This window comes from Taeniopygia guttata, chromosome Z (assembly GCF_048771995.1).
Source record: "Taeniopygia guttata chromosome Z, bTaeGut7.mat, whole genome shotgun sequence".
In the NCBI taxonomy this organism is placed as follows: domain Eukaryota; kingdom Metazoa; phylum Chordata; class Aves; order Passeriformes; family Estrildidae; genus Taeniopygia; species Taeniopygia guttata.
In genome coordinates this window covers 13,253,769-13,266,587 of record NC_133063.1, presented here as the reverse complement: position 1 = coordinate 13,266,587, position 12,819 = coordinate 13,253,769, and the positions used below count along the sequence as shown (strand labels likewise).

At 33.0% G+C, this 12,819-nt stretch overlaps 1 protein-coding gene across 1 annotated transcript in view; it reads right to left on the bottom strand.

Annotated features, from left to right (window-relative positions):
• CNTNAP4 (contactin associated protein family member 4) overlaps positions 1-12,819 on the bottom strand; it is a 207,867-nt gene that overhangs the window by 26,235 nt on the left and 168,813 nt on the right. Inside the window, exons 16-17 of the mRNA XM_002190986.7 lie at positions 6,897-7,067; positions 3,050-3,268 (exon numbers count right to left, since the gene is read on the bottom strand). Coding sequence (XP_002191022.6) covers positions 3,050-3,268; positions 6,897-7,067 — 390 coding nt within the window. The remainder of the gene's footprint in view (positions 1-3,049; positions 3,269-6,896; positions 7,068-12,819) is intronic.

Sequence of the window (12,819 nt, the reverse complement as noted above, 5' to 3'; positions counted from 1 at the left end):
TCAGTTGTGTGATGTTCAACAAAGAATTCTGACAATTCTAAATTTTGGTTAAAAAACTTGGAGCAAGTCAGTAGGCTTGGAGAAGAGTGACTGGAAAGCTGCCTGCTGGGAAAGGATCTGGGTTTGCTGGTCAGCAGCTGAACAGAAGCCAGCTGTGCCCGGGTGGCCAGGGCTGATGGCATCCTGGCCTGTATCAGCAATATTGTGGCCAGCAGGACAGGGCAGTGATTGCCCCCTGTACTCAGCACTGGAGAGGTCACACCTGGAATGCTGTGGCAAGTTCTTGGCCCCTCACTGCAAGAAAGACACTGAGGTGCTGGAGCATGCCAGGAGACAGGGAATGGAGTGGGTAAAATGGTTAAAAGAGTAATTAATGAGAGAAACAGCTGAGGGAACTGGGGTTGCTTGGCTTGGAGAAAAGGAGGTTCATGGGTGACCTTCTAACTCTCTAAAACTGCCTGAAAGGAGAGCGTAGACAGATGGGGGTGGACCTCTTCTCCCAGGAAAATAGTGACAGAACAAGAGGTCATAATCTCAACTGTGCCAGGGCATATTCATGTTGGACATCAGGGAGAATTTCCAGGGAGAATTTTCCAGGTGAGAAGTCTCAACTCCTGGAAAAGTTCAAGAAATAACTGAATGTGGAATTTAGTGCTGTGGTTTGGTTGACAAGGATGTGTTCATCCAAAGGTTGGACTTGGTGATCTTGGAGGTTTCTTCCAAACTTAATGATTCTGTGATACCCCACAGCTGCTGTCTGTTCTGATATACTTTGTCTCAGAAGGAAGGTGTGTCTATTCAACAATAGGAAGGCTAATGCCCTTCTATGCAGAGGAATACCAGCCAGATTACATCTGATTGCCAAGCAGAGGTGATAACTATACAAAGCAATCCTAAGTGTAATGAGAGTAGTTGATTCATTTTGTTTTTCACATATTTTCCTTATTTTTAGCTCATTTCATGATAGCTAACAATTTATTCATCTGTGTTGCTTAGCAAGGTGTGTAACCTACATACTATCTTGTCATTTGTTGCACAACCTACTGACGTTTCTTGTCCTTTGTCCTCTTTTAAAAAGTAGAAAATATTCCACAATGTGTGAGACTGTAAACTATAATTCTCATATATTACCAGTTCTTGTTTAGATTAATGCTTCCATGTGATCATCCATTTAAAGTTTTTTCAGTTTCACAGTTTGTATAATTATTGGTGTTACATGGAATATCTTGACATAGCTGTTGCTGTTTTCAGTTGCAATGGAACAAAACAGCCTGGTGGTGGCAATTTCATTTCATCCCTGTGATTAAAATGGCAAGAAATTGGAACAAGATTAAGGTGCCTTTCAATCTTAATCACTCCACATGTCTATGATTCTATGGTTTGGAGGGTTGCTTAGGTTTTAGTTCTGGTTTTTAAAAAACAGAGTGTATATAAGTTCTTTACTTCTTCACAAGAAGTAAAGATTGTTTTAGCTGAAGAAATCACAGTCCTCATGTTACTGACTGAGTAATGGGTGACTCAGGAAGGTACTAGATTTCCAAGATGACATTTAAGCAAATAGTGCTTCTGCTAATGTCATTCTAAAGACATTCTATATTTCATTATTATCTAGATCCTTTAACTAATCCCAGATCTTTGTGAATTTTCAGAGTGAAAAAAAAGGCCACAGCACCAGATGCAAAACAAAGGCACAACTTGATTACAATTATTCACCCGAACATTATCTGAAGAAAACAAGATAGAGAACTTACCTGGCTTTCTGTTGCCAGCTCCGTAAAAGAGATGGACAAGAGTATATAATTTTACTCAAATTTGTCAGATTATTTGACAAAAAAAAAATTAAAAAATTTTATTCAACGGCCAAAAAGTTGCCAGGATGTGCAACTGTTAATACAGGATTGTATTATATTTTTAGAAGGAGGATTAGAAGAACTAGAGACCAACTAACTGTTTAAATAACTTAAAAGGTCTTTAGAATTGTTGTTGCCAAAAGACTTATAGAATCAGACCATTTCACTGATCTAATTTCAAGTATTCATATAATAGCAGTTACATGGCAAGTCAAGTCAGAGAACAGCAATACAATTTACTCTAGTAGAGTAAATAGAAATCTGATCTTCGCATTAATAGATCTAGTGCATTACTGTCAATATAAACCAATCTCAAGACTTCTAACTCCACTGGAACTAATACATTGGATATATCTTTTTGTTATGGAATCAACATTTTATTTTAATCAAAATATAAAATTCTTCAATGTTTGGTCTAGTATCAATCTTCTTGCCTTGATATCTTTTAAGGCACAGGTACAATGTTTTATCAGAGTGTAGAAGACTTCTCTATTTATTTCATTTTTTCATAAGAGTTCATATTTTTTGTACCTATTGCCTTAAATATATTCCTCCCCAACAAACAACAAATAAAACTTACATTAACTTAGTATGAGTTTCTCAGAGAAGATATAAAAAAAGGCTTTTTTTTTTAAGTAAGGCCAGCTTTAAATGCTCCTATGCTATACAACATATATTTACACCAGAGATTTATAAATTCATAAGTCAATATCACATTAAGAACACTAATGTGCATGTAATGCGTAGCTCTATATAGCTTTCTGTAATAGCTAAATAAATACTAATTAATTCTATTTTACTCCATTTCTACTTATCAGTATTTTATCTAAATGACTTAATGTCATGTTTCAACCTGAGAAACTATAGACAAAGACAACAAAATTTCCTTGTTTTAGTAGATTACATCCTCTCAAAAAAGGGCACAAATCCAGATCCTTGGATCCTTGGTCCTTCAAGCAAATATCAAAATAAGCAAGAAATTTGAAATCCTGACCTGGAGTAACTATTGGCCAATGCGCTTTAAGATCTATAATCTCAAAGTAGTGAATATCTGCACAAATTTTTCACAAAGTCTTTCATATCATCATGCAAAGTGTTTTCAAAAGATCTGGTTGACAACAGTTTCTCTTTCCCTCTTCCCCCCCGGCATTTTCTTATTTTTATGATGATAATTAGGAAATATTTTTTGGATGGCCTACCTACAAAAAGCTGGCTGTTGAGTTGCAAGCGGATATGTCCATCAGGTGGAGCACTCTGAGATCTTTGAGGAAGTTGATCTATTTGTAAGGAAGCCTCTTTGACATTTCTCTCAGCCTTCACATAATGCCATTGGTTGTCATTTAAGGAATTGTGTGATTGCACTACGACTTCGCTAGGTCCGTTTCCCACGTCGAATGAAAAAGCCACTTCAGATGGAGCTAGAAAGAGGATAGGAGTAGCAGACTTTTGAATTATTTCATAATTAATTGGGTCACAAAATAATTAATAGCAGAACAAGCTACTTTAAGGTTTAACCTACTATTTCATGGGATAAGACTGACTGTTTTAGAGGAAGAATTTACTTCAGGGGCCCCTGAAGCTCATTCTTCACACTCACTGACAGCAAGAGCAATGATTTATGCACCGCATGGAAGCCAATCAGTTTGCGGACCCCTGGAGAGCAGAGTAGTCAAGAAACAGTGAAATGTGCTAGCTTTGCGATTTTGCAGTTTGGATGAAATGCATCTGTTGATTACATGCTAATTGATTGCTGTTGTTAACTGTGTTTAAATTATCACAGCTATGATCCAACCAGCATTTTCTACTGCCTATTCACTTTTGTTATATATTCATATAGTCTCAATGAACATCAGAGGGAAGATTTTGATGTAGTTTATAAAATTATGATTTAAATTGAGGTTTTCTCTGAGCAAATTTCACATTACATAGTTTCATATATTGCCTAGAAAATCATTGAATCTTTGCAGGTCAAAATAAAAAAGAGGTATATACCAGAATACTGAAGATCTGAAAATTGTGAATATTCTCTCTGAAAGTCTTTCTTTCATATATTCAATCATGTATTTAAAAAAGTATTCCCTAGACAATGGATAGCCATAAGTTTGTATTATTAAGGATTTCATTCAAGGATTTTAGAGAAGATACCATAGATCCAAAAAAATCTTCCTATTTACGTCCTTGAATTCTGAGAGAAAATTAAAAAAATTAGGAAGCCAGGAATTAGATGAGCTTCAAACAACATTTTAAAGATAAATTAATTGAAGTGGAAAAAAATAGTCCATCCAGTTTTTTAACTTTCTTTTCACCTTTTAAAAATACATTAGACATTTTTAAATATTTGAATCAACTTTGGCCAACCTTTAGACTGAGTAATGTTGCACATTTGCAGTCCCTTAAGCCCTAAATCTTGTTGCTATAAAGTATTTTTCTATAATAGTTGAACCTAAGATAGCAAAGCAAAATGGGAAATACATAAACTGTTTAACTTACTAAATAAAATAAAGTGTATTGTGCAGTCTATTTATAAATGGAATGCCTTTTGTAATAAATTACCTCTTCTGCTTAGAAATCAACACTTTACAGAATAATAAGAAATAATTGCTATCTAAACACAGTTTCTCAGTAAAATAAATTAATTGTAGGATGAATGTCTTTTATTTAGAAAATGCTGAGAACTCACTCTCCCCTTATAGAGGGATAAAGAAAAAAAAAAAAACAAAAACAATCACATAGTAGGAGAAAAAAAGCAACAGAAAATCTATGTGACTGGCTAAAAATAATTTCTACTGAAGAGCATGTAAACTTTGGTCCTGAAAGTATTTAGCAGAATGTACTATTCAGCATTGAATCAGCTTTGTTGCTTTCAACAAATATTTCTGTAGGAAATCAATAAATCAGGAAGAAGTTCAACACACATTTATAACTTATTGCAAAACAAAAATAAGGGATCAAATATCTTATTTAGGAGAAGTATCTTCCTTTACTTGCCCTCTGTTTTAAAATACAGTTAGGATAGACAAACCATTTTTGCAAGAGTGTTCTGGAATATATGCACAGATGCACTATTGGTGTTTACAACTTCATAAAACCAGCAGAACAGCTCTAAGTTTCACATTTTGTATTATATTTCTGGATCTAATTTTTTTTTTGTTTAAAGCTAGACTTCAATGTCTATAGATCACTACTCCATAAATAAATAAATAAAATATATGAATTTATTTAAACTAATAATAGAACATAAGTTTAGGCTGGTAATTTACATTCAAATTTATTGTAAAGGATGTGGAGTTAGATTTTGATGAAATATAATCATCTTATACCATACAAAATGCTTAAGTTGATTTTTTTTTCTGAGAAAGGTACTCTTGATGGAAATATATATTGCTCATTTCTGATTGATATTTTCTACAATAAAAGCAGACAATTTTCCACTACAAACAATCCTCCATGTAACTTTATCTGACATACAAAAAATAATAGGTCTGACTACACAACAAATTAGGATATTCATGAGGAAATATCTCTATATTCTACACAATAGTGAGTTAATTTTGCTTTTTTAGATTATTAAATTACAGAGCAATTCACTGTTTTGCTTTCTCTCACACCTCCCTATCCATATAAAGTAATTTAAAACCCATAAGTATGCAGTGGTTTTTATGCTTGCGAATGAATGGGACAAGTGACATGAGTCTGTCTTCATATTTTTATTCTGAAGAAAAACTTACAGTCTTCTAACAAATGTCTGAATAAATTCAGTTCTCAGAACCATTCCTTTAATGCTTCCATGATTTAACTGTTTATTTTGAAAATGAAAAATAATTTATCAGACAAGACTATCATCATTGCTTCAGAGAGCCCCCACTGAAGTGCTGATCCAGCACATTTTCTGTATTGCATGACACTGAGTTTAAAATGCTGCTGTCCTTTAAACTGTTCAGAGAGCTTTAACAGAAGGCAGTACATACTGCCAAAAACCTGGCAAAAACAATGTTGAAAACAGGGTAGTTTTCAAATACAGCACTATAGCTTGACATGATGAAAACCAGTTACACAATATTATATAATTTAACTAACTACAGAAGGTTTGTTTCATTAACATAAGATGTTAACATGGACAACTTCCCCCCCCCCCCCAAGAAAACAGAATATTTTATTTCTTAATAAAAAATATTTAATGTTTCTATAGAAATATTTTGCAATACAACATATATATTTATTTTCACTCTTTTCCAGAAAATACTGGATCCTGATAATAAAATTGATTTGGAAAAAAATGAGGAACTGTCTAATCCCAAGATAAAAGTTGTTCTAATGGAACAATTTTAGAGAACTCTCAGTCACAGGCAAGAAGACTTTTCAATTAATGTGGCATTTAAAATTAATTCAAAAGTCTAATGAAAAAATGCTTTATTCCATTCAAATACTCTCCTCTTCAATAATGAGCGATATAACAATAATACATTGAGTCAACTAAAATAAAGGTTTCATTTTATGTTGGTCATCTTATGTTGGATTTGGTGGGATGTTTAATTCTCTCTTGCAACAAAAAATTATTTCTGCTTGTAAGTCTAAGCTTTTGTGTCTGCACAAATAAAATGAAAAAAAATAATTGAAGAAAAAAAAAAACGAAAAAAGATAAGAATGTGTGACTTAAGATACTGTGACAAAAGAGGTCTGAGTCACACATGGTGATTTAGTGAGTCTTCCAGCAGCCACATATAATGCCTGGGATTAAAATTTGGAGGAAGAGAATTTGGAGGTAGAGATGCACTGAACACAAGAAGTAGAAACAGTTTTAGCAGTCAGGGGCTGATTGCTGTGCTCTTAGATTAAGAAACCCCTGGGGCAGAAAATTTCCTCAAATGGATACTTGTTTAGTCTCAGTGCTGCATTTTTTTCCAATAATGATAATGATCTGGCAGTAGTAGTAGAAGTAATAAAGGTAGAGAACAGTTTTTAAATACTCTCCCTTTAAATTAAATAAAATCCCATTTTTATAATAATAACAATAACACCAAAAACACCATCAGTCATGCTACTTACATTGTAACTCTATCCTTATGAAGTCTTGAATTCCCAGGTTCTCTAAAAACACTCCTGAGGATGCAATAGTTTTAAAGAAAAATGAGACATCTGCACTGAATTCTCCATGGAAGGTGGGGAAATGCAGGTAGGATGTCTCTGTGTTGAAGGAAGCTGAATTCCAAAATGTTCCTGGTTAACAGAATGAAAGGATGATAGATACACTGTTATCTAACATTTCTAGTGTAAGTTTTATAACTGTTAAACAAAAGAAAATTCCCAGGTTTAAGAATGGGTTGCAGTCTTCAGAGAGTCTCACATCCACAGAAGCTTCCCTATTAGCTCATAACACAAAAATATAGGCATTATTGGGAATGTAGAATAATGTTACATCAAGAATAAACGTTCTTGGCTGAGGCAAGAAAAGAACAATTATTAGGAAACAAAATTAATTTCATCTCAGCTGGAAAGTCCGGTTATGGCCTGATATATCCTTTCATGAGGTAAGCAAACATAGCAGCTATGAATGAAGTGTTATACCTACATTAAAGTAGTGTGGCTGAGGGAGCCCTTTAGCCTGGAGAAAAAGAAGTTCATGGGGACCTTATTGTTCTCTGCAACTGCCTGAAAGGAGGGGGTAGTGAGGCAGAGTCCAGTGTCTTCTCCCAGTTTACAAGTGACAGGATGTTCAGAAGAAATGGCCTCAGGTTTAGATTAAATATGATTTTTTTTTTTTTCCACTGAAAGGGTTGTAAAGCATTGTAATAGACTTCCCAGAGTGGATGAAACTCTTCGAAAAACTTGTAGAAATGGCACTTGAGGTCATGGTTCAACAGTGAAGATGGGGGTGGTGCAAGGCTGACAGTTAAGACCTTTTATCTTAAAGATCTTTTCTAACCTCTACAACTCTAGTATTAGTTAGTAAAAGCAATAACTATGAGAGTTGTTAAGTATTTATTTTACATAACAAGGAAAAGAGAATTGTTATCATTGTAGTCCAGTGAAATTTACCATATATCTCAAAGATGCAGCACAAATATCTCCTGTGGAAGAAATAAATTGCAAAATTTAATAAATTAACATAGATATTTTCCGGTTTTATTTCTTTTTATGTAAGCATTCAATCATAATTTGCAAGGTTTTTTTACTAATTTTTAAAATGCTGATGTTAAATCTCTAATATCACCCTCTCCTAATAAGGACAAAATCTTCATTTATGGTGTTCAACTCAAAGTACCTTGTTAATATTGCTGAATCCTTACAGATATATCAGTATTTCTTTACTAAACTATATTGCTTTCTAAACCAAATAAGACATTCAATACTTTCTTATCTAATTGATCAAGCCCACTGCATATCCTCCTGATAATGTTGTGATCTCAGTCTAACAGTTATGCAGAACTGTAATTTTTGACCCAGTCACATTCTGCTTTTAGGATAGGGAAGGGGGAATAAAAAAATTTTGAAAATTTCTTTCTTCCCTGCAAAATCAAACCCTATAATACAGTGTATACAGAGGCCTAACCCACAGCTAGTGAAGTAAAATTAAAGTCCATTCCCTCATTCCAGCAGAGGAATGAGTTAGCATTTTTGGCAGGGTTTGGAACCCAAACCAAGAAAACCCTAGAAAAGCAGCATGGCAGGATTTTCACACATATTCTGGCAATTTCTCATGGTGACTCTTGACACTCAGGAGTACTGCCAGGTATCACAAGTCAAAACAGCCACTGGGACAATATTTACATGGTAAAACAGCTGTGAACAGATGGCTGGGGCTGAGAGGGGAGCACACAATTTTTCACCTTGCTCTCCTGTGCTGCCTTATGGGCTTCTTGAAGTTACCAACCTATGGAAAGTGCCAGAAAAAAGCAGCAGGCTTACATATTGGCATCAATTTTCAGCCCATGTTCCTCAACTGTGTCAGGTCATAGCTCCCACAGAGCCAACTTCACAATTGTTGTGACTAACAGCTGTGTATCACAGCTATTTAAAAATAATGGGCTGGCTCTTACCAGTGATTCAAATACAATAGGAAATTTAATACTGTAATTTATACAAAATTGTTACAACATTGCCAGCAATTAGAAGAGAGGCAATAGGGGTAGTAACAGTCCAGTAAAGTAATGCTACAATTAGCTTCAATTAAGCATTTGAATGATATTTGTAAATCAAAATTGAGTCCTTGGGGGAGGGCAGGGATATTTTTTTTCCCTCTCTTAATTTAGTGCCTTTTCTTGTCTAACTGTTCTTTTTCTCAGCTCTGAAAACTGTGTAATTTATGAATTTAAAGACACTCTATCAATAAAACAGCTTAAATATAGGCTTAAGAAAAGTATATTACAAAGTATCATATATTGTTGTAAATCAGGGTGGGAAAAGAATTCCTTAGCTTTACAGCATCTGGCTCACAGTGTCCCATTTAGTTTTCTGGAACTGCCAACCACCATTTGGTTAGGAAATCAATATTATTTAGCATTTTATCTAAGCTGTAAGACTGCAGTCTTTCTATGAGTAAAATGAAGGAATGTATTATTCTTATAAATTATCCATGAAGTTATTTTTATTGAAAAAATATACATATGTCTTTGGAATATGTCAACTAGCCTTACAAACCTGAAATTATAAAACAAAAAAAAAAAAAAGGGGGGGAAATATTAACAAGACAGATAAATTAGCTTTCTCAAAACAATCATGCAATTGCAATTTGCTTCACTCTTCAAGTTCCTACTCAAAACTGAAATCTGTTCACCATTTGTATCAATTCCTTGTGATATCTCTAACAGTTGCATTTTCATTCTGTCAGGAGGGACATTGAATGCTGAAGCAGAGAAAAGAAAGATCTTATGTTGCCAAACACTATATTTTGTACTTTGAGGTTTTTTTAACTGTAAGATCTATAGATAAAAGACCAGAAGGGAGAACTGCGATCATCTAGTTCAATGTCTGATATAACATGGACTATATAAATTCCCTGAATGTGTTCTTGTCTAAAAAATGTCAGTTTATGGAGAATTCACAAATGCTTTTACTGTCAGTTTGTGCTTATGTATGTATTCACAGAGAGTGTAGCTTCAAATCCCAAACATTAAATAATTTTCTGATTTTATTTCCTGCTTTCAAGAATATTATTTGACATTTCTTCTTCTATGAAACTCCTTTTAACACACCACCTCAGATAATGCCCAAATTCAGCAAAGAAATTTAAATGCTTTCACTGAAAAATGAACCTCAACTTCTTTAATGTTATACTTTAACCTTACAGTCTCTTCATGTATGTAAAATGGTAATCACAGACTTGTATTAAACCTATTGATTATGCAGGAAGCTGCAAAGCAGACCAAAACAATGTTGATTAGACCGAGGTTAGGACAAATATGAATTAATAATAATTTATATAATGCTAAATAAGGGGGAATAGTTGAACACACGGTTTACAAATACTTCTGCTATTGAAAATGAAAGACATGACCTGATTTCTTAAGGTACTGAAGAGAGATGAAACAGATTTTTTTTTCTTGCTAAATTAGAAATTTACTGCACTGCTTTAATGAAGGTATCATAAAGTTAGTCTCTGTTACATTCAAAGTTCACACTATTTATTTCTTCATTTAAATGTCAGAGAACTCACATTGAATGGATTATCTGCTTGCATTTACATGCTAACATTGCTATTTTGCAGTTGAATTTACTTTTTTTTTATTCAGCCAAGTAAAAAAGACTCCATCAAATACCTTATTAGAGTCTATTTGTGTCTTCACCAGTACTACCTTTATCTTTATTAATGTAAATTCCTCCTGAATTATATATTATCTTTACAATGCATTATAGTATCTTTATATTATTTTTTATTAATATCTATATCATCAATTTTGGTTTTTTACCCAAGAATTCGTCAGATTATAATCACCCATTTAATACACATAATTTATGTACATTAGCTATATTACAGTATTTTGGATTTTTTTTTATGTCCTCACTAGATATTCATAGTAATAAATCAGAATATGTCCACTGAGCTTTTGTAATGAAAAGAACAAGAATAAAAAACACTCAACACAGAAGGCTGTTTTTTTTTTTTTTCAATCTACTCCCATCAACTGACTCTATTGGAATTTATTCAACATCTAGCTTTTACTTCAATAATGACAAAAATAATTAAGATAACTCTTTCCTTTTTTTTCATGAAGACCATAGAATTTCTATCTATTAATGTACCAAAGATTTTGTTCATTCCCATATGCTTCAAAATCTTTCCTGTTACCCTGCTCAGTGTATATACATTATTCTTAACTTTCACTATATTTAGATGTATTTTTCAGTCTGATACCAGCAGTCATACCATACAATTTATTAAACATATTATAGAGAAGAAGAAGAATTATAGAAATGAATCAGTAATAAATAATTTTGTACATTTTGAAGGTGACAGAAAACTGTAAGTGTTACTTACATGTGTGGTGTTAGTGTCACCAAATACTACTGACTAATGTTTTTTAAATGGCCGTATTCTTCTACAATATCTTTAGTACTTTCATTGTACCATGGCATCTTACAAACATAGGGAGGTAACTTTATCAAAATGCTGAAAAAACAAATAACATTTGAATGAAATTTTAAAAAACTTTTGTAAAATAGACTGCATTTATATTTATATTACTTTTGGATTTTTTTTTTCCTTACAGAAGGCTACTCTTTCCTGCCTTGCTCTGACTAATATGGTTTGGTTTCCTTGTAAGTAACATACTTCCTTGAAGAGATCAATCCTTAAAACCTAAAATAAAGAAGTCAAGTACAGAAATGGAATGTTAAATAAAAGAGTGAAAAAAAAATATGTAACAATAGCCAATTTCTGCTGGACTGCATTGGATACATGGCTTTTCAGAAGCACTCAAATAAGTAAATCTAAATGGAAAGTTAGTCAGTGGGGTGCATGGTTTATGGCAATTCAATTCAACCAAATATTCATGGTTTTACTTTATTTTGCCCATTCATTTTCCTCCCAGGTAACTTTCCCATAAGGAATAGATTATTGATGGAATAAGAATTTATGATCTTTTAGATTTGAGTCATTTAATGAAGTACTGAAGGTATTATAAATATCAGTAAAAATTCTCCTCCATGTTTTTACATGGTATGCTAGTCAGTTATTCTGAAAAAACTTACGTCTGTCAGATAGAAGAGAAACCTATTTAATAAAGGATGTCTCCTGTGAAATACAATTGTATCATTTAGTTCTGGAGAGTGACAGAAGAAAAAATTGTAATGATCTCTTTGAAGAATATTCAAATCACACTGTGAGTCCAAAAATATCTATTCTTTCTTTTTTGACAGCACTTCTGAAAAATGGGTATTTGCCACTAGACCTTTTTTTCATTCTTCACCTATCCAAAGAAAAACATCATTAAAAGTGCATTTAATTAGTCCCTCATGGGTGTCAGCAACCTCAGATTGGGAAAAAAAGTATTAATAATGGTCTTCTTTCCTTTTGCAGCTTCAAATTGTGAGAAGCAGTGGCCTGGCAAGAGTGTGAACTTCATCAGTTTTGTCTGGTGTGAAAATTAATATGTAGAACTCAGAAATTACTGCAAGTCATAGCTCTTTATGTTAACTGTAAAATTGAATATAAAAGAAAATGTCCACTACAAAATTCTCTGATGACACACAACGACCGTTGGAAGAAAGTCTATGAAGTCCTGTACTCAGTATTTATTATAACACATAATATACATATAATATAATTTCATAATATGGGTAATATATCATATATTATACATTATAAAAATATTTTTAATACATATATATATATATAACATGCCACAAATTATATAATAACTCGTATTTAGATATTTTATTATATACACTCATGATTTGTTGTTTTCTTAACACTTTGGGTTATGCCAAAATATATTACATAACTATTTTCCTTCAGAAATTTTGTTTTCTC